The 24,325-nt window shown below is 37.1% G+C and overlaps 1 protein-coding gene across 1 annotated transcript in view; it reads right to left on the reverse strand.

Moving 5' to 3' along the window:
* Phlpp1 (PH domain and leucine rich repeat protein phosphatase 1) overlaps positions 1-24,325 on the reverse strand; it is a 243,207-nt gene that overhangs the window by 9,626 nt on the left and 209,256 nt on the right. The window contains exons 12-15 of the mRNA XM_023723146.1: positions 20,900-21,100; positions 17,807-17,969; positions 5,877-6,007; positions 1,044-1,148 (exon numbers count right to left, since the gene is read on the reverse strand). Of these exons, the coding sequence (XP_023578914.1) occupies positions 1,044-1,148; positions 5,877-6,007; positions 17,807-17,969; positions 20,900-21,100 (600 nt within the window). The remainder of the gene's footprint in view (positions 1-1,043; positions 1,149-5,876; positions 6,008-17,806; positions 17,970-20,899; positions 21,101-24,325) is intronic.

Consider the following 24,325-nt stretch of genomic DNA (forward strand, 5'->3'; position numbering starts at 1 on the left):
AACAGAGATGTCGAGATGGAGTCTACCCATCTCAAAGAGGAGGGATCAGTGTGTCAGATTCAGAACTGGAGCTGATGCTGTTTTTTTATCCCAAAGGAAAGTAACAAGCCCACCCAATGCTTTCCTTGAAGGCTAGCTAATGGTTCTAAATCCTAGAAATATCTTATTTGAAACATTATGATACAGTGGGTCTAGGTTGGGGAACACATATACATATAGGTATTTATTTATTTATTTATTTTTTAATTTCTCCTAACTGATTCTGTCATGAATCCAGGGCTGAATACAAATGTGAGCTATTACTGGATGTTCCTCCATTTTCTGTTCTTCCCCTTCTCTCCATACTTTGTGTTTTTATACCTTAGGTAATAAAATCGTAACTGCCTTAATTCACAGTCCTCTTCATTTTCCTAGTACTAATTATCAGCACCTCTTCATATAATGTAAGTAAGCCTAAGAAGCTTACTTTCAATATTTGTATAAAAGAAAATCAAGATTTGTATCTAAGATTGAAGGCTGGTAAAAATAGGGAAGAAAATGAAATTAAGATGTACACTCCTGGTGGCAAGATAAGCAGATGACCTTATAAGGAATAAACGTCCAACTCTTCCCAAGCTAATTTAAATTGTAAAAATGATTCCACAGTTAGCAACATAAGTGATATTCAACATGGACAATTAAAGCTACATCTCCCTTAATTCTACCCCTGCTTTGCTTGGTTAACAGCTTCACAGAAAAGAGAAAGGGGCTTTTCAAAGGAGCAGAAATGCATGTTGATATTTGGGCCTTTTCCAAGCACTAGCATCTTATGCAGATACAATGTGTCAGTCACACTGACTCCTAACAGCATCTCTCCCGAAAGAAGGGTATGTGACATCAAGTAGAGTCCTAGGTTGGTGTTCAAGCATAAGGAAGCCTCACCCTAGGGAAACATGCTTTAAGAAATATTATATAAGAAAAGTGGGGACTATAACACATTTTATATCCTACTAGAAGGAGGCAGGCAGGAGGCAATTTTTGCTTCAAAGTTTCAGCAAACTTACTTGTTTTTCACCCCTGAAGCCTCAGTGTAACCATGACTCCATACAGCGGGGGCTCCAGATGCATCTCCGGCTGAAGGTTGGTCAATTTTAAAGCAGCGGATATTACTAACAAGAAATAGGGATCATTAGAACCAATCACATATGAACCGCTAGCTTTATCTGCAAAATGAAAACACCTGCTAAATTACACTGTACTTACCACTTCTTATCATATTTACTATCTCAAACATCAGCCAAAGAATCAGTTACTCATCATGATAAAACCAATGCACACAAATACATAGCATGACAATACTTCTCATGTCTACTACAAAGCAGCTGGGAGAGACAGTCACCCTCTATTCCAGAGAGCTACTTTCTCTTGGGAATGAAAAGAACAGCTCTTAGCCTTGGCACAGGAAGACAAAGTACAAATTATTAGGTTGGGTGTATCCTTATGTCATGGACACTCAGACTTCAGAAGAACAAATTATACTGTGGTTAGGTGAGGTGAGAATACTCTGCAGTATTCACAGCCAAATTCAGTGTCAGCTTTATCATCCCTTCACATATTTAGTCAATACTATGGAGGACTTGGCATTCTTTGGGTCTTCCAGGTCTCTCCTCACTTGCATGAGCTAAGCACACTAACTTGAAAGAAAATGTACATGTAAAACCACAAAGTTCATGGGAGTGTCTTAATAAATTACAAGTCAATTACATGTATTTAACCAAGATATTTAGTTCTTATCCCCTCTCAGATCTCAAATTGCTTCATCAGATCCCTAAATAGAAATAGAGGAGGAAAAAAGGTGGACTCTAATAGAATTTGTTAAAAATACGCCTACTGGAAAGAAAGCATTCAGTGTCCCCAACAGGAAGTCAGAACAGATGTGAAGTCCATCTGTAGAAGGAATGAATATCACATGGTAAAATAAATCCTGCCTACTTGTCAATTACCACTCCTCCACCCCAGCCTGGCATATTATTTAAATTTAAACAGGAGAAAAAACTACGCAACACCACTTGACAATGTAAACACCCACTGTGTCATCACTCCAAGAATTATCTGTTGGAATAACTTCTAAATCCAATAATATGGAATACTCTTTCTAAGAACCAATTAAAATGCTAAGATATAAACTGGAATTTAACTAGTATTCACTTTGTGGAAGTAGCTGCTGGCAATTTCTATGAAATTTTAAAACATTTGGTAGAAGAAAAAGGTTTATGTACTCAATTACTAACCAATATTCATTTACTCTCCACCCTAAAAATTTAAAACACACACTGTTATTTATAGATGATCAAGAGAAAATTCCCAAATCAAATTAATGTCATTTTACAGTAGGGCTATAAAGCCTCTTCTGAAAGTTTTCAATCCTATCAATAAAAGAGAAGCATTAAAAACAGTCTCGCATTATTCGTTCTCTGTATAAACTGGCACTGAATTTTATCCTTCTAGAATGGTGAGTAATGCCAGAATTTCTTGAGGCACTTTAAGGCTCTCATTACCTCCTTTGTTACATTCCCAAATTCTGAGGAAACATGAAAACTCATTTTTAAAGATGAGCATTTGTACAGAACACAGTCTTCAAAGAAATCCATTTCATAGCCTAATCATGAACGGAAAAAAATCTGTAAGTTCCCTGCCAGGCTCATTAATGCTTTGTAGTGAAGGACCAGTTTTCCCTTTTTGCCTAGCTTAATGCAGCATCCCTGAGTAGCCATCAGAAGGGCACTGCAGTTGGCTCTTGGACATCTTTAAGGAAGTCCCAGCCTGTGAGCAGGCCTACAGCCCCACCGAAGCACTGCGTGAGAGTGCATGCAGAACAGAGGGGCCAGCCAAACGCTGAGTGATCAAGAACCCATGCCCTTCTGAATGCTAAGCAGAAGCTGGCAGTATTGTGATTCATGGTTCTCATTTTTTAAAATCTGAAAGTGTAGTGGCTTGAACACAGTTTAGTCACTGTAGTATCACATTCTTGATGTTAAAACTTCATCAGATTTTTGGTTTTAGTGGGGTCTTCTCTCCCTCTGCATGTGTATGCACACACATATGGTTTTGTATGTTTTCCAATTATGCCACAGAGTTTCTCAAGTTTTTCACATTCATTCTAAACATGAATAAAAATGTTTGCTGACTACAATGCTTAAAATGAACACTATTTCTGATTACTTTTTAAAACAAGTTATTGTTTTATAGAAACTTGGTCTAAAGTAGTCTGAATATTTTTAGAAGCTTTAGACAGTAGGCCATCTTTTTTTTTTTTTTTTAGATAGGGTCTTTGTTATTGTAACCCAGGCTGGTCTGGGACTTGTGGCAATCCTCTTGCCTCAGCCTCCTGAGTGCTGGGATCACAGGCACATATCACCATGCCTGACTGCTAGCCAGTTGATCTTTTTAAATGATAAAATTATTTATACTCCTCTAGCAGCACCAATATGAGAGTGGAAAATGTTGATCTGAATATTTTATCATTTTACTGATGTACTAATTAATTTTAACATTTTTTCATGTAAGTATTTCAACTTCTTCTGTTAGGTATTAATGTCCTTGGCTTCGTTTTCTGTTTGAATAAGTACTTTTCTGACTAGCTTATAAATAAGAGCATTTTCTATTAAGAATATCCATGTTCTTAATTTTTTTTTGACAATGACTTTTCCTAGTTTGTCATTTGCCTTTAAGATTGACTCCTGATAGTTTTTTTTGAATATATATTTAAATGTTCACATGTAAATTTTTTTTCCATAATTTTATTAAGAAACAAATAGCAACGAGACAGTTTCAAATCAAATTGGTAGGACAGTTTCAATAATTAACACATTGCATACATTCTTCCTAGTGGTTAATTGCTGTACAAGATGCAGACATGATATCCTATTTACAAACACCATTAGAACAAATCCCTCTATTCATTAAGAGAATGTAACTATATATCTATCCTAACCACTCTGAATACGCAGATACAAAATGGACATTCATCTGTATCCCCTCTTTTGTTAAGTTCCATTATTTGAATATTATAGGTGTGTAAACTCAGCAAAATATTCTAAAAGAGTTCAGTAGCCCATAATAGTATAGGGTCTTCTGCTTGACTGGCAATGTCAGAAATTGTTGACCTGAGTCCCCCACAGCTCAACATAACAGCATGGCTTTACTTCTTATATTTTGTTTTTATACTTTTCTGCTGGATGGCTAAGACCAAGGTAAAGCAGGACCTATGCAACAAGAGTTGTAGCTTTTGGGTCTGATAAGGTCAGTGAAATCCCCTCAGGACTTATCCTGAGATCCTGTACCTCAGATTATAGAACCTTTGTCAGTGTCAGCCACGTGGATGAGTCACGGCCATTGCTTGGCCAATGTGCTCTCTGTGAAAGCCTGAGAGAATGTTTTCTCTCCATGTGACTGTCCTTAGGCACACTCTACATCATCGATCACTTTCCTCTTTGGCCCCATAATCTCCTTGATCAGAAAATTTGGGACACTACTGAGTTACATGATGTAACAGTACAAGTTCTCATATGTCCTGAGTCTTAACTGACCTTGGAAAGCTAGGGCCAAAAAGTTGGCTTTCCTTGCAGCCCTCCTTTTTCTCTAATTTGGTCTGAAAACTTAGGTTGTTACCCACCCAGAAGACAAGCTTATTGTTATTACCATACAACTTGGGTTGCTAAGCTTAACCTCACCATCTGTCTGAATATCAAACATCTTAGGCATAACATGGAACAGGTATTTTTCATCAAGTATTGATATGTTGAACTTTAAGTCCCTACAGAATATGATAAAAAAAATTTAAAAATTAGAATATATTTTAAAAATAGGCATAAAGAATTATATGCTTCTTATGTTTACACATAAGTCCAAAAAACTAACCATATACAACCTTGAAGCAGGACAGTCCCACAGTATTCCTTTTCCTGTCTCTTGCTTTCATTCACCACCTCACATGTAAATTTAATGTACAAATATATGCAACATTAATATAAAAACACTCCACCACCACATTAGCATATGTGGCAGACACAATGACTAATGTGAGTCAGTGTTCAAGACTGCCACCTTACTGCTGATAACCCACTACTATTATGGACCGCTTTGCTATATTGGATTATTTTGCTGAATTCATGCACCTATAATATCTGAATGGCAATGGAATGCTCATCTTTGACAAAACTAAACAAAAAAGGGGGATATAAATGAAGGACAGGTTTGTAGTGAAAAAATATGTATCTGTATATACGAAATAGCATAGATATACAGCTACTTTCTCTTCGTTCAATGAGAAAAAAGTTTTGAACTAAGTGTTTAGACAAGATATCATGTCTACATCTTGTATTATGAATAACTACTACAAACACAATGATATGCAATGTATTATTTTAACTGCCCTACTAACCCGTTTTGAAACTGTCTCACTGCTATTTCTTTCTCAAAAAAATTAATTTTAAAAAGGACTGCTACTTTAATATACACTAAAAAACTGAAAGTTCATTCTTTATTAGTAGTATCAAAAATGAAGCAGAACAAACTCTTTCCTAAGACATGAACTTTAACAGGATCTAACTATACCAAATGGCCAGTCTTGTTAACTTTCCTCACCCATTTCTTTCAAAATCTTTCCTCCTTAAATTTTGCATTAAGTGGCATGCCACTAGTAACTACTGAAATTTATGTAAACTGAAAGCTTGGCTGCTCCATGCTCTCCCGCATACTCTGTGTCTTGCTAAGTGTATACATGCACTAACGCGCTAAGCCAACAGATATTTCTTTTCCGTTCCATGTTTCCACTAGGCTATAAATTCCACTGCCAGGGAACAGCGATGGGGCTAACAGCTTAAACAAATGCTTACTTCAGCAGTTCCAGAGTTTTGTGGTCCAGGGCAAGGCGGGGGTTTCCAGTGAGGTCGAGTTCTTGCAGTTTGGGTGGCAGGTTTTCTGGTAAAGTGATTTCACTTAGCTCGTTACAGCTCAGGTCCACACACTGAAGGAGCAAATGGAAACGAGAGATGGTATACAGAAGTTACTGGGTGCTGTACTCTACTGTCCACAGGTTAATCGTCGGACCGTTACAATCACTGTTCACATGCACAGAGGGCTGCTCTGCCAGAAATACTTAAAAGGGATTCTGCTAATTTTTTTTTACCTTTCTTTGAATAATAGAAAATTTCATATTCAACCATCTGTTTATCTCTACATTTAAAAGTATTTATTAGCTCCTGAGGATAGAAGTTTTTCTTATCATTAACAAAAGCTGCACCTATTATGGTCAGGGGAGCTATAGTTCCAACATTAAAATGAACCTTGAAGAACCTTCTTAACACAAGCGATAACAGCTAAAAGGAAAATGAGGAAAAGGCAGGAAACACAGTCAAAATGGTAAGATCCTTTAGAAGAAGATATATAAGAAATGAGCAAAAGAAATTAGCAGGAAAGTCCACCTACAATACAAGGAAAAAAGGGGTGGGGAGCTGGATTAAGTATGGAGCCTGTATCCATCCAACAAATGTCTGGACTCTCCCAACAGGTCCTGCCTAACCTACTTGGAAGTGACCACTAAACAAAATCATTGTGTTGATTAGAACAAAACTGTTATCTGAAAGTGGGAAGACTACATTGTCTCTTAGAAAACACACATGAGGCTTACAAGAGACAAAATGTAAGAAATGCTGCTCTTCAGTACTGAGAGCAGGAACCTGGGTGGGAGAGAGTGCCTGTGAGGGGCCCAGATTTGAGAACATGGAATTCACAATTAACATAACTGGGAGGAAAGCTTTCAATTACTTGGCCTGAGTTAGCACTTTATTATGATTTTTAAAACTATAAAAGAATTAACTAAAATCTCAAGATGGTCTGAAAGAATGGTATTCAAGAATTTCATTATCCTAAAAGTGGAAACCATTTTTGTTTTACTTGGAAAAATTCTTAAAGGACTTCGATTATTATGGGATGGGGTAGAGATTTGGCAAAATGAAATCCTACCCATATTTTTTTGTAAAAACATTCTAAGACTTCAAATAACATAATGCTTCAAAACATTTTATATTCTTGCTCTCAAATAATAGCAATGATATAAAATTATATTGCTATTTAATAATTGTATTTTATGAGAACATTAGAAGTATATTGTATAAGTCTGAAAAACAGAAAAGATCAGAAAATTTATGACTTGACTCTATCACCCTAACACAATCAATGTTAGCCTTTCCCCCCTTACTAGCCTTATTACTGATATTTTAAAGAAAACTTTAAAAAATAAGTGTGATGTAATTTCATTATATTTCAATCATCTTCTGTCATTTTATTGCAACCATTTTCCTTATCTTCATTCCCATCTGCTATGGTCTGTTTATTTCTCTGAAATTCATATATTGAAATCTAATCTCTGATGGGACATGTTAAGAGGTGAGACCTTTAGGAAGTAATCGGGTCACAGGGCTCTACCCTTATGTGGGGGGTTAGTGCTCTTATAAAAGAGCACTGTGAAAGTTCATTCAACCTCCTGCCATGTAATGATACAGGGGTGGCCCCATTTATGAGGAATGTTGCCTGCTGGTTCCTTGATCTTGGACTTCCCAGCTCTGGAACTATTAAAAATATATTTATATTGTTTATAAATTATATAGTTGAAGGTATTTGTTCTCATAGCCCAAATGGCCTAAGACACCCTCATCTTTAATATACCATATATATTCATTTAACATTAATAAAATGGAAAGTTATACCCATTTTTAGTTATAAATAATGGCAGCATGAAGAATCAGATAGTCTTTAATGAAATACTGATCAATAATGATGGTATGGCTTAGTAATGGGCTATGTTGCCAGCACATTCAGTATACAGCACAGTGAGACATCAAGTAGTGGTGGGACAAGGGTCATTAAATACAATCTACTGATAATATGCAATGTGACCTAAAGGATTAACAAGTATGGATAATTCAGAATGGAGGGGTTGAGACAGACTAATTTATGGACTGGGAAATTCTTCGTTTTAATTGAATACATTCTAGAACAATAACGAATTTTATGAACTTGACACAAATAATTTTTTTTTTTGGGTGGGGCCAGGGATTGAACTCAGGCCCTTGCGCTCGCCAGAGAAGCACTTATTCCACTGAGCCATCTCCCCAGCTCCCGACACAAATAATTTTTAATGTTTAAGATTTAAACTTCCAGAGTTCTGCAGGTACACAATGAATCCAGTAGGGTGGTTATTTTTAAAAGAGTACTGGCAGTTGTAATACAGTTCTTAAGAGACGATGTGCCCAGGCCCATCGGCTTACAGGCCTTCTTGAGTGAGTCTCTGATCCACTGTTGGCGACTGCCATTTGTCCCCCTAGCTCTAGGACCTGGGTTCTGACCCACATCCCATTTCCCCAGGGTGACTATTACTGCATCACAACTCTGTTTTTGTCTTGCCACCCTCCGATGTACTCCTTAGAGGCTTTCGGGGTAATTTCTGGAACATGGTTTATTCACACATTCATATGCCAGTTTCAGTCTTTCTGTTGCTCTCAACTGTTCTTCAGTCTGTCCACCAAAGTCCTCTACTGCACTCAAGTACTTTTAAGATTATGATACAGAGTGTATTAGCTAATATTATTGTCTTATTATTTTGTTACGAGATTTTGGATAAAAATGAGGGTTAGGGAGATAGTTCAGTGGCATAAGTGTCTGCAAAGAAAGCGATCCCTGGAACAACAAAAAGGGGGATACAAATGAATAAACAACTGCCTGGTATGTGGTAGGCAATTATTTGTTGATTAAATAAATGAAAGAGTTTTATCAAGTCAGTAATTAAACCTCCCAGACTGAGAATTCAGATACAAATGCTTATGTTAAGTCCAGCCTCAAGTAAAAAGCACTGCAATGTGCCTTACACATTTTAAATGTCTGTCTGTTTTTCTCAGGACCCACCTCCCCTCCTCGGGTGGTATTAGGGATTGAACCCAGGGCCTCTGCACTGAGTTACATCCTCAACATGTTTTTTTGTTTTGACACAGAGTCTTGCAACAATGCCTACACTGGGCCTGAACTTACAATCCTCCTATCTTAGCCTTTCATAGTGCGGGGATTACAGGTTCATTGCTGCATAAAGGCTGAACTAGTATTTTCAGTAATAGTAGGTAAGCACAGAAGCATTTTTTTTAATTCCCGTACACTGAAGTAGGCTTGTTCATAAAAATTATGTTAAGATTGGTGTTGCCATAGTAACATAGTGAGGACCCACCAGTACTACAGTACAGATTGAGACTCTTATCTAAAATGCTTGGGACCAGAAGCATTTCAGATTCTGGAGTATGAGCATAGATTTTACTGGTCAAGTACCTTTAAAATGAAAATATACAATTTGAAGTACTCAAAGATCTAAAATTTTTTGAGCACAACACTGATGCTAATCTGTGTTTCATGTTCTTTTAATAGTCCTCAACATTAGTTGACCTGTTGAGGTGCTCAACAGATACTTGGTGGTTGAACAACTATAATGGCTAACAATAAAAGAAAAAAGCACAACAAAAACAGAGAATACCTGAAGGAGATTAGAGGAAAAAAAATAGTACGCATATGGTCTATGATGCTAATATATGTGCCTCTATGTTTTTTTTTAGCCTCTACGTTTAAAAAAGGAATGCAATTTGATGTATAGTTTAAGAGTAACTGTGACAACTACTACTATGGAGCATTTCTTTATTATGCTTTGTTATGGCTTACAGCTAGATGTCCCCCAACACCTCACGTGCCACATAGTTGGGGCTTTTTGATCATGGCTGTGTGGTACACTGGTCCACTCACTGCCCAGCATATTTCTGGGCATGGGTGGCACCAGACAATGTGCTTTTAGCCTGGATGGACCATAAAAGGCAAAGGGGGACACCTGGCAGCTCTGTTGATGTTTCGCCTCTGCAGTGTCACTTTACCACGCTGCCCTGCTTTGAAACTAGCCAGCTGCAGACTGAAACCTCTGCAAACTGTGAGCTACAATAGACCTTTCCTCTAATTTGTAGGTGTTGGTTTGTCCCACCAACGATAAAGTAATCAAGATGTATTTTCCTCAAAAAACATTACCAGAGAAATGTGCTATTAATTATAATAGTACATTATCTGTTCTTTACCAAGAAATGGCCTGTGCTGCCATGCAGCAGCGTCTTCACCTACTGGCTCCCAGGGACGGTGCAGCCCCTTGCCTCCTGCCTTCACATGACACCTCGGCTGTCACACTCACTCAACAGTTGTCAACTTCTGATCATACTCATCATTTCCCTGCCCTGATAAGGTAAGAGGTAATATATAACATATTTCTCCACAGAATAGGCTCGCTAATTTTATTTTCAATTCATAAGAAGCAAAGAAATACAAATATTCATTCAACATGGCATACACCAAGCACCTAACAACTAGCAGCCAGAAGCCAGACATCAGGGATATAGAGATGGCAGACAAATAGCCATCCTCGAGGACTCCCAAACTAGTGAGGGAAATAAGCAACACAATCTTTTCCTCCCAGCACAAACAGTATAGCAGAAGTGTGTCTGGGCCGTGACAGTACAAGGCAGCTACTGAGACTCCAGAGAGACCTTTCCAGAGAAAGGGATTCTTGTGCAAAATCAAAGTTAAAGGATGGCATGCTACAGCAGGAGTGCATCTAAGGAGAGCTGACAGGCAGGCCAGGAAGGAGCAGAGGAGCATGCATGCTGGGTCAACAAAAGCTGTGTGTGGCTGGTCAAGGCTTAGGTAAAACAGAAGGTAAGGCCAGAAACACAGAGAGAGCAAACGATGAATTACAGATTGTTTCACAGAGACACAATCTACCACCTCTCTGTTTTACAAGAACTGCAACATTTTAGCCTAATACTAAAATAATTTCCACACACATATATTACTTCTTAATATATAACTTTTAGTCAAATTCTCTTAAACTACTATTTATTGCTGTTGTTGTAGAAGGTTGAGTGAATTAATCATTACTGGATGTTTATAACTTGAGACTATCTGAACCCTCCTTTTACCAGAACCACACATGCCAAAGTAGTAGTGTTCTTCTACACACAATTGTATTTATATAATTATTCATAAATTAATATTAATGCTTAAGCTTTCTTACCTTTCAGGGAGTTACAAAATAAGATTTTAATCTTCTTTAAAGCCTTCCTTACAAATTTCCATACACTTTGTATTTTTTCTCAATTAGATATTAGAGTTAAGCAATCTTAAAAGGATTTGAACTGATAAAAATGACAACCAGGGCTGGCCAAATAGCTCAGCAGATTAAAATGCCTGTTTAGGCAGACACAGGAGCCTGGAGTTCAATCCCCTGCCCTGTCATGCCAGTCCTGCCCCGGAGGCGTACTGAGTCAGTGACTGAGACTGGGATTGATGGCGCATGTAAATCCCAGCACTTGGGAGGCTGTAAATAGGATGATCATTATGAGTTCAATCTACACAATGAGACCCTGTACACCTTGTCCTAAATACAAAATAAATAAATAAAAAAATAAAAATGACAACCAAAGTAAAGTTTTCTTTTTAAAATAATCGTTTTGCACCAAAGAGTATTCTATTTCTTCTTAAAATTAACTTCTAGAAATACTAAAACTAAATTATTTGCAAATATGACTTTAGGAATATGGTTTCTATATAAACTGGGTGACTACATTATTATTTCTTAAAGTCGGTCATGACATTAGTCTTTCTGTCAGAAAATTTCCTAAAAGACTACTAGGTAACCAGGTTCTAAGACAATGATGGCTGCTGCTAGGCTATGGGTTCTAGATGCGCACTACAGACGCCTCGCTAATTTTAGGTCCAGTAGGTCAGCGTCTCTACCCAGCTGGCACCTAACTTGTGCCAGACCTATCTCATGTCCATTATCCTATTTCAAAAGAATTAAATGTTTGCCTTTTCCATTCTAACCCACCTGTCTCCCTATGTTCTATATTTCTCTAAAACTGAACCAACACTCTCTCTCTTGTTGCACTTTAGGGATAAGAATGATAAACAGTACTTGGCTGGGTCTAACTGGGCCAAGTCTGACCTACCCACTGACTCTGGGATTTTGCTTTCTTTTATAACTGTTTATAAAAGAAGGTCTGTTTACCTTTCAACTTCCTACAATCACTATATCATGAAAAGTATAACTTTTAAAAATATTTTATACCAGACTGGTGAGATGGCTCAGTGGTCTAAAGCACCTACTTAGAACAAGCTAAACAAAGCACAGGGACCGTGGTTCAATCCCCCAGCACCACATGCCAGCCAGCCCTGCCCCCTGGTGGGCTGAGCTGGCTGCGCATGCACACACACACACACACACACACACACACACAAATAATTAAAAAAAAAAATTTATACCCCCCCCAAAAAAATCATACTCCATTAACCTAGTTAGGGAACAACAGATTCTAGAGATGAATTCACTCAAAATAAGCAAGTAGTCTACTTAAGTGCATAGCATATACATGAAAAGAACTCTCTGAAGTGAAGAAGTATTTTAAAGGATGCTGTTCACTTAGTGGAGAAGCCATAGGAATATAGAAATTTGACATAAAGAAGTTGCTGATATAGTCTGTACATCTCAATTCCACTAGTATTTTTCAAAATGCCTCCACTGCTAAAATACACTTAAAAAGGCTTATAGTAGTAAGTCATCAATTAGAAATCACTATGCTTGCTTGGGTTTTGTAGCAGAACTACTACATCAGTGTGGCCTGTGTGCAAGTCAGCGAAAGGCTCTGAGGAAGGAATCGAATGTCATTTCCAAGGCCATCTGGCTTCTGGGGTTTGCCAGTCCTTATGCCCGAGGCGTGGACTCCATTCCAGGTCCAGCCAAGCTAAGTGTGGCTTACGTGGGAACTTGGAGCAGGTTTTCTTCCATAGCTGATTGAGAGCTAATCACTATCCAGAGGGAGAGCTGTCTGTTTTATCTATTTTCTAGTGTTAGGGGCTGAACCAGGCAATGCCTTACCACTGAGCTAAACCTTTAGGCCTCATCTCCTGTCGATGTGCTCCAAGGCAACAGGACCAGTGGTTCACAACATTAACTTAATAATAGTCAGTGCTGAGCAGTGTGAAGAGAATAATACTAAGGAGTAAAAAAGTACTCTGACTTTGTGCCTACCTGAATTCAACATAAAATCCTAAAAACATATTTTTCTTACTAACAATTTCTATGACTCCCTGTCCAGACACAGAAGTTGGCATGAAAAGATCACTTAGCGGATTTCATCAGATGTACCAAAATGGAAAAAAAGACCAGTGTTAAATGCTAGCTCAGATTAGAAGGTACCTATAGTCTTTGTTTTAGAAATACATGAATAATGGCCTACTTTTTCAAATGTTTAAAAAAATATTTGAGTATCTATAATTTAGTACAGAGATATGTTTGTTCTTTTAAATAACTGTTTTGAAAGTTCTGGTAATGAAGCTGTGAATTTTCCTTTAATGTCTAAAAAGACAGTGTTGTTTAGAGAGAACTACCTGGTTCAATGTACCATGATCTCATCATTTTAAACAGTATCAGCTGTTTTATAATTGCAATGATCTTAATACAGTATAGTCATGAGATACTTTACAACTAACAATTATTGTACTTTATTTTCCAGAAGCAATATAAAATGTAGGGTATTAACTCAACACATTAAAATTAACTGTTTCAGACAGGCTACAATACATCCTCCTGGAAATGAAACTATTCATTTAAAAAATATACTTTATGAATCATTTTGCAATGAAGACTTTCATAAGTACACTTATTTGAAATACACTATTTTTACTAAGAATTGTCTTTTGAAAAGTTCAAATGTTTATAAACCATTATACTGCAACTTAAAACTTTCTCATCTGAAAAACTAAAATACCAATTCAGGGTTCTAAAACAAGACAACTAATTTTTCAATCAAGCTATTTGTCTAGAGCTAAAAGATTTTGTTTTTGTAACATAAGGAGTAACTGATATTATTCAAACTCCATCACCTCTCCAAAAGCTCAGCAAAAAAAAACCCCTACATTTATGGGTAGTGGAAGGATTAGATCAAAACAATACTAAATATGCCATGATATAATAGCTAGGGAGGGGAGGTGGAATCACAGGATAAAAAAGGGAAAATCAGGCATGGTTGTACATAAGTATAACCCCAGCACTAGGGAGGTCAACACAGGAGGACTGCTGTAAATTCAAGGCCAGTCTGGGCTACAATGTAAGTTCAAGGCCAGCCTGAACAGCAGACTGAAACACTGTCTCAAAATGACAGTCAATGGGGTGGGGAGATGGTTCAGTAGAGTAAGCGCTTCCCTGGCAAGCATAAGGGTCTGAATTCTATCCCCAGTTCCGCAAAAGAAAAAAAAAAAAAAAAAAAAAAAAAAAAAAAAAAAAAAAAAAAAAAAAAAAATGACAATCAATGGAAAAATTTTTACAAGCAACATTAGAACTCTGTGTGTGTGTGTGTGTGTGTGTGTGTGTGTGTGTGTGTGTGTGTGATTAGAATTGAATCCAGGGGTTATCATTGAGGTAAAACAATAAAGCCCCCTTTCTTTCTTCTTTTTTTTTCCTTTGTTGCTGTTGAGTACCAAGAATCGACTCACAGCCTCACACTTGCCAGGAAGGAACTTAAGACGCTGAGCTATCTCCCTGGCCCCCTTTTTATTTTATTATTTTAAGAAGTCCTGCTAAGTTGCTTAGGTTGGCCTTGAGTTTGTGATCCTCCTGCTTCAGCCTCCCAAGTAGCTAGGCTTATAGGTGTACACCACACCACACACTAAAATGGAAGTAACATTTTAAAAGGGGTTGTAAATGTGGTACAGAAATAAGACAACAGAAATAGAAGGCACTGATTCTAGAATCCAGGAACCTAAGTAACACTAGGAGACATTTAGCTTTCATACAGCTAGATTTTGTTAAATACAGTAAATATAGATAACACTTAAACATCTACTTTTCTTGTTTTGGTCTGTTTCTTTTGTACTGAGGACGGAAGCCTGGGGTTTTACACATGCTATGTAATTTAATCAATATACTTCTAAAAAAATCCATGACATTAAAAGCTAGGTACAGAAACTAATTAGCAAACAGAATGTTAATCTGGAGCCTCTGTTTTTTTTCTGGGGTGGTACATCATGTCCTCAGTGTACAGAGACCAGTGTAATAATCCCTGAGGAACTGGAGGAAAGAGCAGGAGGTGCTAGGAAAACTCATTATCCACATGCAGAACACTGAGTCTAGAGCTGTATCTCTCACCATATACTAAATTAAAATAAAAAGTCTACCTTAAACTGCTGGTAGGTAAAATAGGCAAAACTCTTGAAGACATAGGTATAGGTAAGGACATTTTTGAACTGACCCCCAATTACACAAGAAAAAATACCTAAAATCAACAAATGGAATCACATGAAATTAAAAAGCTCTGCGCTGCAAAGGAAACCACCAATGAAGTACAGGGACACTCTACACGGTGGAAACATTTCTGCCAGCTGCTTCCCAGGCAAAGGACTAATATCTAGAATATACAAAGAATTTGAAAAAATTAGACCCAGCCAAAATAATCAAACTTGGACAACTGAAATGAGCGGACATTTCTCAGAAGTACAAATGGCAAATAAATACATAAAAAAATGTTCAACATTTCTGGCAATTAGAGAAATGCAAATTCAAATAACACTGAGATTCTACTTTACTCCAGAAAGAATGGCTATCATCAAGAAGTGAAATAGGGCTGGCCAGATAGTTCAGCAGACTAAAGCACCTGCTTAGGCAGGAGCAGGGACTGGGATTCAATCCCTGGCCTGCCATGCTGGCCCCACCCCTGGGGCATGCTGAGACAGTAACAGATTGGGCATAGTGTTGCATGCCTGTAATCCCAGTGCTTGGGAGGCTGAAAAATAGGAGGATCACTACGAGTCTGATCTACATAGTGAGATCCTGTAGACCCTGTACTAAATACATTAAAAAAAAAAAAAAAAAAGTGAAATAATAACAAATGCTGGTGAGGCTGTGGGAAAATCCTTCATTATTGGTGGGAATGTAAACTAAGTTGTACAACTATTATAGGATTCCTGAAAAACAAAACAAAACAAAACAAAACAAAACAAAACAAAACAAAACAAAACAAAACCACTTGGAAATTCATTCAACCCAACTATTTCCCTTCTAGGTATCTTCCAAAAGAATTATAGACATCATTTTGCAGTGATCCATGCATACCCATGTTTACACCAGCACACTCTATAACAGCTAAATCTTGAAAGTGGTCTACCTGTCCAAGAGCAGATAATTGGATAAAGAAAATGTGATATTTATACACAATGGAGTACTATTCCACCATAAAGGTTTAACTTAGTCACTTGTAGGAAAATGGATGTATCTTGAGCCTATAATGTTAAATGAAATAAATCACATAAAAGCCCAAATATTGTGTGCTTTCCCTCATATGAGAAACCCAAATGTAAAGATCAAAATAAAGACTGATAACAGGAAACAGAAAGATCGATTTTTGCAAATGTGAAAGGCACCAAGAGATGGAGAGAGGGGTATGGGAATGTACATACAAAGAATTAAGATGTGTTATCTACTGTACACATGTGTGACTAAAAATTTATAAAAAGAAAAAATAAGTTTAAAAAAGTAACATTTAGAGTTCTACCTATGTGCCAGTCCTATTTCAAAAACTTTACATTATTTAATTTCATTCCAACAGTCTATAAAAGAAATTTGATTCTTTTCATTTTCCATGAAGAAACTGAGTGTTGAGAACATTTACAGCCAGGATCAAAATCTGGAAGAACCCTGCTCTTCACTTCTGTGAAATTAAGAGTGTAGTCTCTCTGGAAGTTTACAGTAAACACTCTAAACTTCCACCAGGGCAGGCAGTGCTCTCAAGTCCAAAGCAAAATTCTTTATTGCCTATAACAGACACAGAGACACATAGAGAAAACAGCTGGTACATGGTGAAAAATGCTACTTAAAATACTCATATGTATATATAATGTTTTAATTTGATATATGCGACTATAACTGAAAGTGCTTAATGAAGGAAGCACAGCTAACAGAGCTACGGTTTTTAATCATTGTTCAAGTCTATAACTACTGAATTTTATGAAGCACAAAGCTGATGATAATTAGAAACAGTAAAATAGAAATGGAAAACTGCACTTTATGTGGAAAGCTGTGAAACAGCTTTCATTCCAGCGAGTGTTTCAATTCCAAAAGTCTATCCTTAGTCAGGAGTTGGGAACCACAAACTACCTTTGCTACTGACTCGCTGGCTTCATTTTCTCAGCACCTCAAGTCCTCATCTATCAGGTGGGAATAGTATCGATTGTGCCCATGTCATTCAGTTGAAAAAAACTGATAATGGTAATGATGCAGTGTCTGCATAAGGAATTATGGCTGATTGGCTATTGTGTTCTTTCGCTATGTAAGTTAGGGACAGGGAGTGGTGCTGTTGATCTTTTCTAACTGCTTTCACACTTGACTCATCATCTAACACACACAGCAACTCTGGAAGTAAGCGAGAAAAGCACTAGACCGGGAAAGAAGTGTTGGTTGACCATGTAGCTACCCTCATTATCATTCCCACAGCCCACGAGTACAATTTTCTAAACATCTCATTTAGTGTTTTGCTTTTGAACTCTGCTAGCTCAAAAATGTAGCCCTTAGAATCAAGGACTATATAGGGTCTTCAGTTTGAGTTAAATACAACAAAAGTATAAATATGTTGAACTGAGGAGTCAAGGAAATCCACTCTTGTTGCTGACTTGAAGCCCACAGCTATGTAAGCCACCCACACACCTTGATTTCTGGAAGCTGCATAACTTCAGGAAAGACTTCAATGCAATTGGAGTGGGCAATCACAGTGTGCATGCGCCTACAATTCATGATGGTTGTTGGGATGGCTTTCAGTTTATTCCCACTGATATCAATTTCTTCAAGTTCCTCCAGTTTTGCCATTTTACTAAAAAAGAAAAAGAAATCCATAAAGGTTTGTAAAATTATTGTAAGGCAAGTTAAGACGCATGCAGACACACAGAAAGAAAATCAGAATCAAAGTGGACTTTAAAGTCTGGCTTGTAATAGTCATTTTTGCAAATGATATTTTTTACCATTGCTTTAATGTATCTAAGAATGTTACCATCTCCTTTCCTGTTACAGAACAAAAACTTAGCTTCAACTCATCAAACTGGCAACAAGAAGAAAATGGATTTTTTTTTACATCTGAAATCTGTGTATAAGGTCTCTTGGCAACAATGCGTTTATTATATAGCTTAATCTGAAGTCCAGTGAAAAATCCTACTGAGATGGGTCAAAAGCCAGCATTAATCCAATATATCCTCTTTAAGAGCTTACTTTGAAAATATAATTTCTTACTATTGGTCCTGGAAGCTCCAGGAGATGCAAGGAACAGAATAGTAGCTCCTATTAAGATACAATTTTGTGGGAGTCACAATAACTCCAGGCCTCCAATACTATTGCAAGTGAGTCTTTCTAAATCCTGTGAATCTGCCACATCATGACTCCGTGTCACATATCCCTTAATGGTCACCTGAGTGCCTCTGACCTATAAAATTCTCTTGGTGCATCAGCGTCATTAGTGGATCTGACTTCCTCTTCCCCTACCTCTGCTGAGCTAGGTTCCTAGTTCTTTTTACCCCGCCTATTTCCCATAAGTCTCCTGCTATGCCCCGGAGGTGGGACTTCCTGTCATAGCCCGGTTGCCTAGTTACTCGTGCCTTTTTACCAGCCTACGTCATTTCCCTATGTCTCCACTATATATACCCAGCCCCTCCCCTGAATAAACGAGACTTGATCAGAATCCTGTCTTGTCTCCATTTCTCACGTCTCCTGTCCTTTGTCCCCTCCTTGATTCCCCGCTCCTCTCCCAGGTGACCTTTGTTGACTGACCCGCTGGCTCGGGACACACTTTCCTCTTCAAACCTCATGCCCGCAAATCACTCTGCCATCACACATGATTAGAAGGTGGTGAGGAGTGTGGGATGCAGAAAACCATTTAGAATACCTCCTGGCCTCCTGGCAATGCCCAAATAGATACTGGGCCCTGAAGAAATTTCTTCTTAATTTCTTGTTAAATACTGAAGGACTCCAACTTTGATAACATATTCTAATGTAACTTTACACTTTGAATATATTGTTTTAGTCATCATCTATAACCTTAACCAATAAAGTAACCAAATATGAATAAATTCAAGAGTCAGGATTTCATGCATTCTTTGTAAGTGTGAAAGACCAAACAACATCTCCACCTCTATAATCACTATAGGCTGGCTGTAGAATGGCTATTTTTATCTCATGAAATCAGATTTTTTGATATCATAAATATCTAACAGGCTATCAGGATATGTTATAAATAATATTAATACACAGACTGTTAAGCAATTCACCGATGATAGCCTAACTTCATGAATATTATTTGAAATATTATTCGAATAAGATGCTCTTATATTTTAAGAGAAATATGGAGATAACAATGGGTAACAGAGAAAAATGATCAAAGATTCGCAGATTAGGCCCAAGAAAGGAAATGTCAAAGTTTCCATTTCTGAAAACAGAGCATAGACAACAATGACATAGGGGGGATGAGTATGACCATTTGTTGAATGCCTGTTTGTTGAGGCCAGATGTCATATGAAAGATGAAGCTGAAGAAGATAAAAAGCCACAGTCCTGGGTCTTGAGGAGCTCAGGTCTTCTAGGCGATAACCCGCAGGTAAGAGAAATCATAGGAAAATACATTTTTACCAAGTAATTAAAAAATTATACTTAGGATGGGGTATGTGACTTGGGGAATAGCCTCCGAATTAGAGCAAATGATCATTTATTTTGCAGGTTTTTATAAAGGTGCCATCTGAAATAGTATAGTGAGCCCTTCCAAATATATTATTGTTATCTAACTACTATATTTTTCCAGTCCATACTAATGCGAAAGTACCCAGAGATAACATGTTAAAGTTTAATAATCGGTATCAAATGAGGGGAATAAATAGGAAAGAGATACTACAGAAACAAAGCAAACCTGAAGTAAGCACATATTTGGGCCTTTATTTACCTGCAAGGTCTTAGAACAGACTGGTGGCCCTGGCGGCAGCACAAGGGATGTATGCTAGCAGTATTCTGACTGGGTCCCTACGTCAAGCTGAAGTTTGACAGCAGAATTCCAGAAGGGCTAGTGTCTGCTTCTCATAAGGGTATCTGTTCTGAGCCCTAATTTGTTAGAAACAAATGCCAATGAAATAGAAACAAAGAAAATCCTCACTGAAGGCTCAGTGTGTTGATTCACTTAAAAGTAGACACTATGTTACTGCTCCTCAAAACTTAAAATGTACAAAAATAAAACTGGACTCTGAGAGTCATCATTTGCAATTACATAGTTTCTATAGTTGGAAAGGATACCACCACTTTATTCTGTTTGTGGTAGTGCTAGCAAAGAACACAGGGCTTTATGTATCTAGGCAAGTGCTTTCTTTTGCACCATAAACAATAATACAAAAGCTGGTAGTTGTAAAGAGCTTTCTGATTCCTTGGTTACATTCTTATTTCTCATAACAAATTAATGTTGTTGTTTTTTAAATCAATTTGGCTGGTTGAAGAGAAGTAATAGGAAAACTATTACTTACTAACTGATATACCTCATTTCAAAATCTTAAGAACATTCTAGTGGCTGGGCCTTTGAATATATTCATATTAGAAAAGCTAATACACTTCTCTCCAGCTGACTGCACCTTGTATAAAAGACAAATATAAATGAGTGAAGAACAAGCAAATAAGCTTCACACTACTTGTGAAATAAACATTTCAGATTTTACCTTCTCTTCTATGAGTACATTTGTAGAAATGCAAAGAAGAATATCACTTTGTCTCCTTCCCTTACCTTGCTGGAAAACTCTGAAGTCGGTTATAGGCCATGTGGAGGATCTTCAGATGGGGGTGTCCTGTTAATAAGGGCACACATTTATCTGTGAGGCTGTTATTTGTCAAATACAACTCCTGTAATACACTGCTTGTCTCTTCAGAAAGTGTAGCTGAAGGAAGGGTTTCCAGTTTGTTCGCAGATGCATTCAGGAATCGCAGGCTACAATGACAAAATGCAATAAAACTCATTGATAAACCAGAGTTCTAGTTTAGAGCCCTACACAAACTTAGAAACTATTCCTGGGTGTCTTAGAAGATAGGCTTAGCGATCTAAGTGAAAGGACAGGTCCTGGCCTCAAAGAACTCGATTTAGAGGACAAATCACTGTCTGTGATGAATACAATATATGTACTAAATGCAGAGATATAAAATCTATTTTTATGGAAGCACACATGTAAGAGGGACTGATTATTTTCATAACTGATAGTGAATATATAGAAAAACCAGTAAGCCAAGGTTAATAATCTGACTTAAGGAAGAGAAGAAACTTTTTTAAAAATAGGTATTATATCACCATACAATTAAACCACATAGTAACCAAGTAAGATGTCCAGACTTTTACTGCCATATATTCATAACTACATGAGGTAAGCTGTTCCTAGTAACATGACATGCAGCAATGAGAATGAAGAACTACAAATTATAGTACAGCATCAACAGAATGACCCCCACAAGTACAATGCTGTGAGATGCCAAATACAAGACTGACGCATGACTCCATCATACAAAGTCTGAAGTCAGGGAAGACTAATCTATGGTAACAGATGTGAGGGTGGTATTCTTAGGTGAGGAGGAAGACACCATTCAGAAGAAGACATCTAATACTGGTTACACAAATGTGTTTAAGAAAATCAGGTTCTACAGTTATGAGTAAATACTTTTCTGCATTTGTATTATACTTCAATAAAATGTACAATAAAACAAACAAGACAGTATAAATGCTGTCAAGAGTGAACAGATGGCAAGGTGAACAATGGATAAGACACAAAGAAGTTTTAAACCTAAAATAACTAAAACTGCCAAAAATCTACACAGATGAACACACAATACATAACTGGGGACTAAATGTGAATCCCTTCTGTGATAAGGATCCAAATAATTCTAAAGGAAGATGAAGAACAGACCATGCCATGGCTCACAAGCGGGGGAGACCCGTCCGGCCCAAAGCATGCCCAACGTTGCAGCTATAGCAACTGGGAAGCTACAGAGGCTCACAATTTAGATCTACGTTGCTACACTGCACACCATTCTTTTGGCTCAAACTCATCTGGATTTAAACTCTCAACATGGATTTGGGACTGTTCTGCCATATGTTAGGGGAAAACAAGAAAAATCCTCCTTTAAAAGGAAAAAATCAAACATCAGATAGATAGTTATTTTTAATCTTGGATAAAAGGCTTTATATTAGGAGTCTTCTTCCCTAGGACTGTTATTTCAAGCTCTCAATCTACTAACTTAACACTTGCCAATCTTGCATCCCACTATACACTTACACACCAAAAATCCATTACTTGTCCGAGGAAAAGCAGCTTCCCAAAAATAGAATATTTTCCATTAAAGAAACAACTATTCCGTTGACATTTAGAAAAAAAAAAAGGAAGTTCGAGATGGGCTGTACAGACCATAAATAGTCATGGGAAATTATAGTCGTGTGTGCTACAGAAAAGAAGAAGAAAAAAAGGTCATTCATGCAGTTTCTGAAATGGTTTTGAATTAGGAAGGAAACTAGTTTCAGCACTACTGTTCTTTTAATTTTTTTTTTTTTGGGGGGGGATGTCCCATTTATACTACTTGACTAAAAGATCCTATTAAGATTTTCTTCAGTGTAGGGTTAGAATTGTAAAAAATATACTTTGTCCCTAATGTATCATAGACTAAAGTCAGCTGGGAAAATACCTGACATCATTAAAATACAATTTTCTAGAAAATATGTAAAGACACATAAAAAAAAGAGTTTAGAATGTTTGCATACTTTTAGATTAAAATGAGAAAGTAGTCAATGCTCATCTAAAGTTTCTTTGCTAAAGAAACTTTAAAAACCCTTCACAACAGCTGAATAAAGTGAAGAAATTATTTTCAAAAAGACCTATCCTTTCATCCTTTTGAAATGTACCTATACTTAAGGAATTTATATATTCTTCAGACAATTAAGTGAATAAAAAAATCTCACATCTGAGTCCTACAGGAAATGAAACAAGCTCATTGACCCTATATAAGCTAATGCCAAAGGATGTCATCTGAACTGTGCAAAGTCTTCCTGAATCACCTTGATAATGATCAAAGAGAAAGCAACTGAATTAACAAGCTTTTCAATGATCATGGTCTCAGGAAAATTAAATTCAACATCTATTCTCTTAAAACTCTTTTCCCAACATCGTATTTGACCAGAAAACAAATCAATTTAATGATGTAGGTGTTATCTTTCCATAGAATGAACAACTACTTTGGTTAGACAAAATTTCTCCAGTTTGGATACGGGCTATCTAATTGCACTTCCTTCAACCTAGTAAAGAAAGAACTACATTCCTACACTTTTCCCTTGCAGATTTTTGTAATAACTGTGGGAAAAAGATTGCTTAATGCGCAATCTTTCTAACTATGCAATCCTCTTGTAATTAAAGAAAAAGCAGTAAAATGGCATCGCTGCTTTCTTTTCATTTGTAAGGTGTTTTATAAAAAGTACAGCTCTTGTCTATTTTCCATCTCATTTGATTTTCCCATCTTCCCAGAGATACTTCTTTGTACGTTACAAAAGACAGAAACTGAAACTCAGACCGTCACATTACTTGGCAATGGTTAAATAGTAACCAGTGGCAGAGCCAGAAATAAAACCCAGATTGCACTTCTCTTCAAAATCCAAATGTTAAAAAAAAGAAATAAATGCCTTTTTCTGAGGACAGTTTCATAGGCTCTTCAAAAATTTGGAGGTCAAGCAGGGCACTTGCTAGCACATGTGAAGCTGATGTATGCACAAGACTTGAAACTCAGTTCTTACAAGGTAATCAACAGCAAAGTGAGGCTGGGAAGATAGCGCAGTAGAATAAGTGCCTGCCTGGCAAGTGCATGGTCCTGAGTTCAATCCCTGGTACTGGAAAACAACAACAACAACACAAACAAAACCCAGCAAAGTATTCAAAATCTTTTCTTAGAGGAACATGTAAAAGTCATTAAAGAGACGCACATACAGGGTTCCAAGAGCACTTGCCCTCAATAACAGTAAGACAAATCCTGTTCCTGCCTCTGAAGCAAATGGCCTGCTCCTTTTTCTTGGGACTATGTCCATCTTTTTTTTTCTTTTTTTCTTTTCAAAGTTTTATTGATAAACATATAGCAATGAGACAGTTTCAAATCAAATCGAAAGTACAGTTTCAACAAATAATACACT

The sequence above is a fragment of the Octodon degus genome, unplaced genomic scaffold, assembly GCF_000260255.1.
Source record: "Octodon degus isolate 3935 unplaced genomic scaffold, OctDeg1.0 scaffold00097, whole genome shotgun sequence".
NCBI lineage: Eukaryota > Metazoa > Chordata > Mammalia > Rodentia > Octodontidae > Octodon > Octodon degus.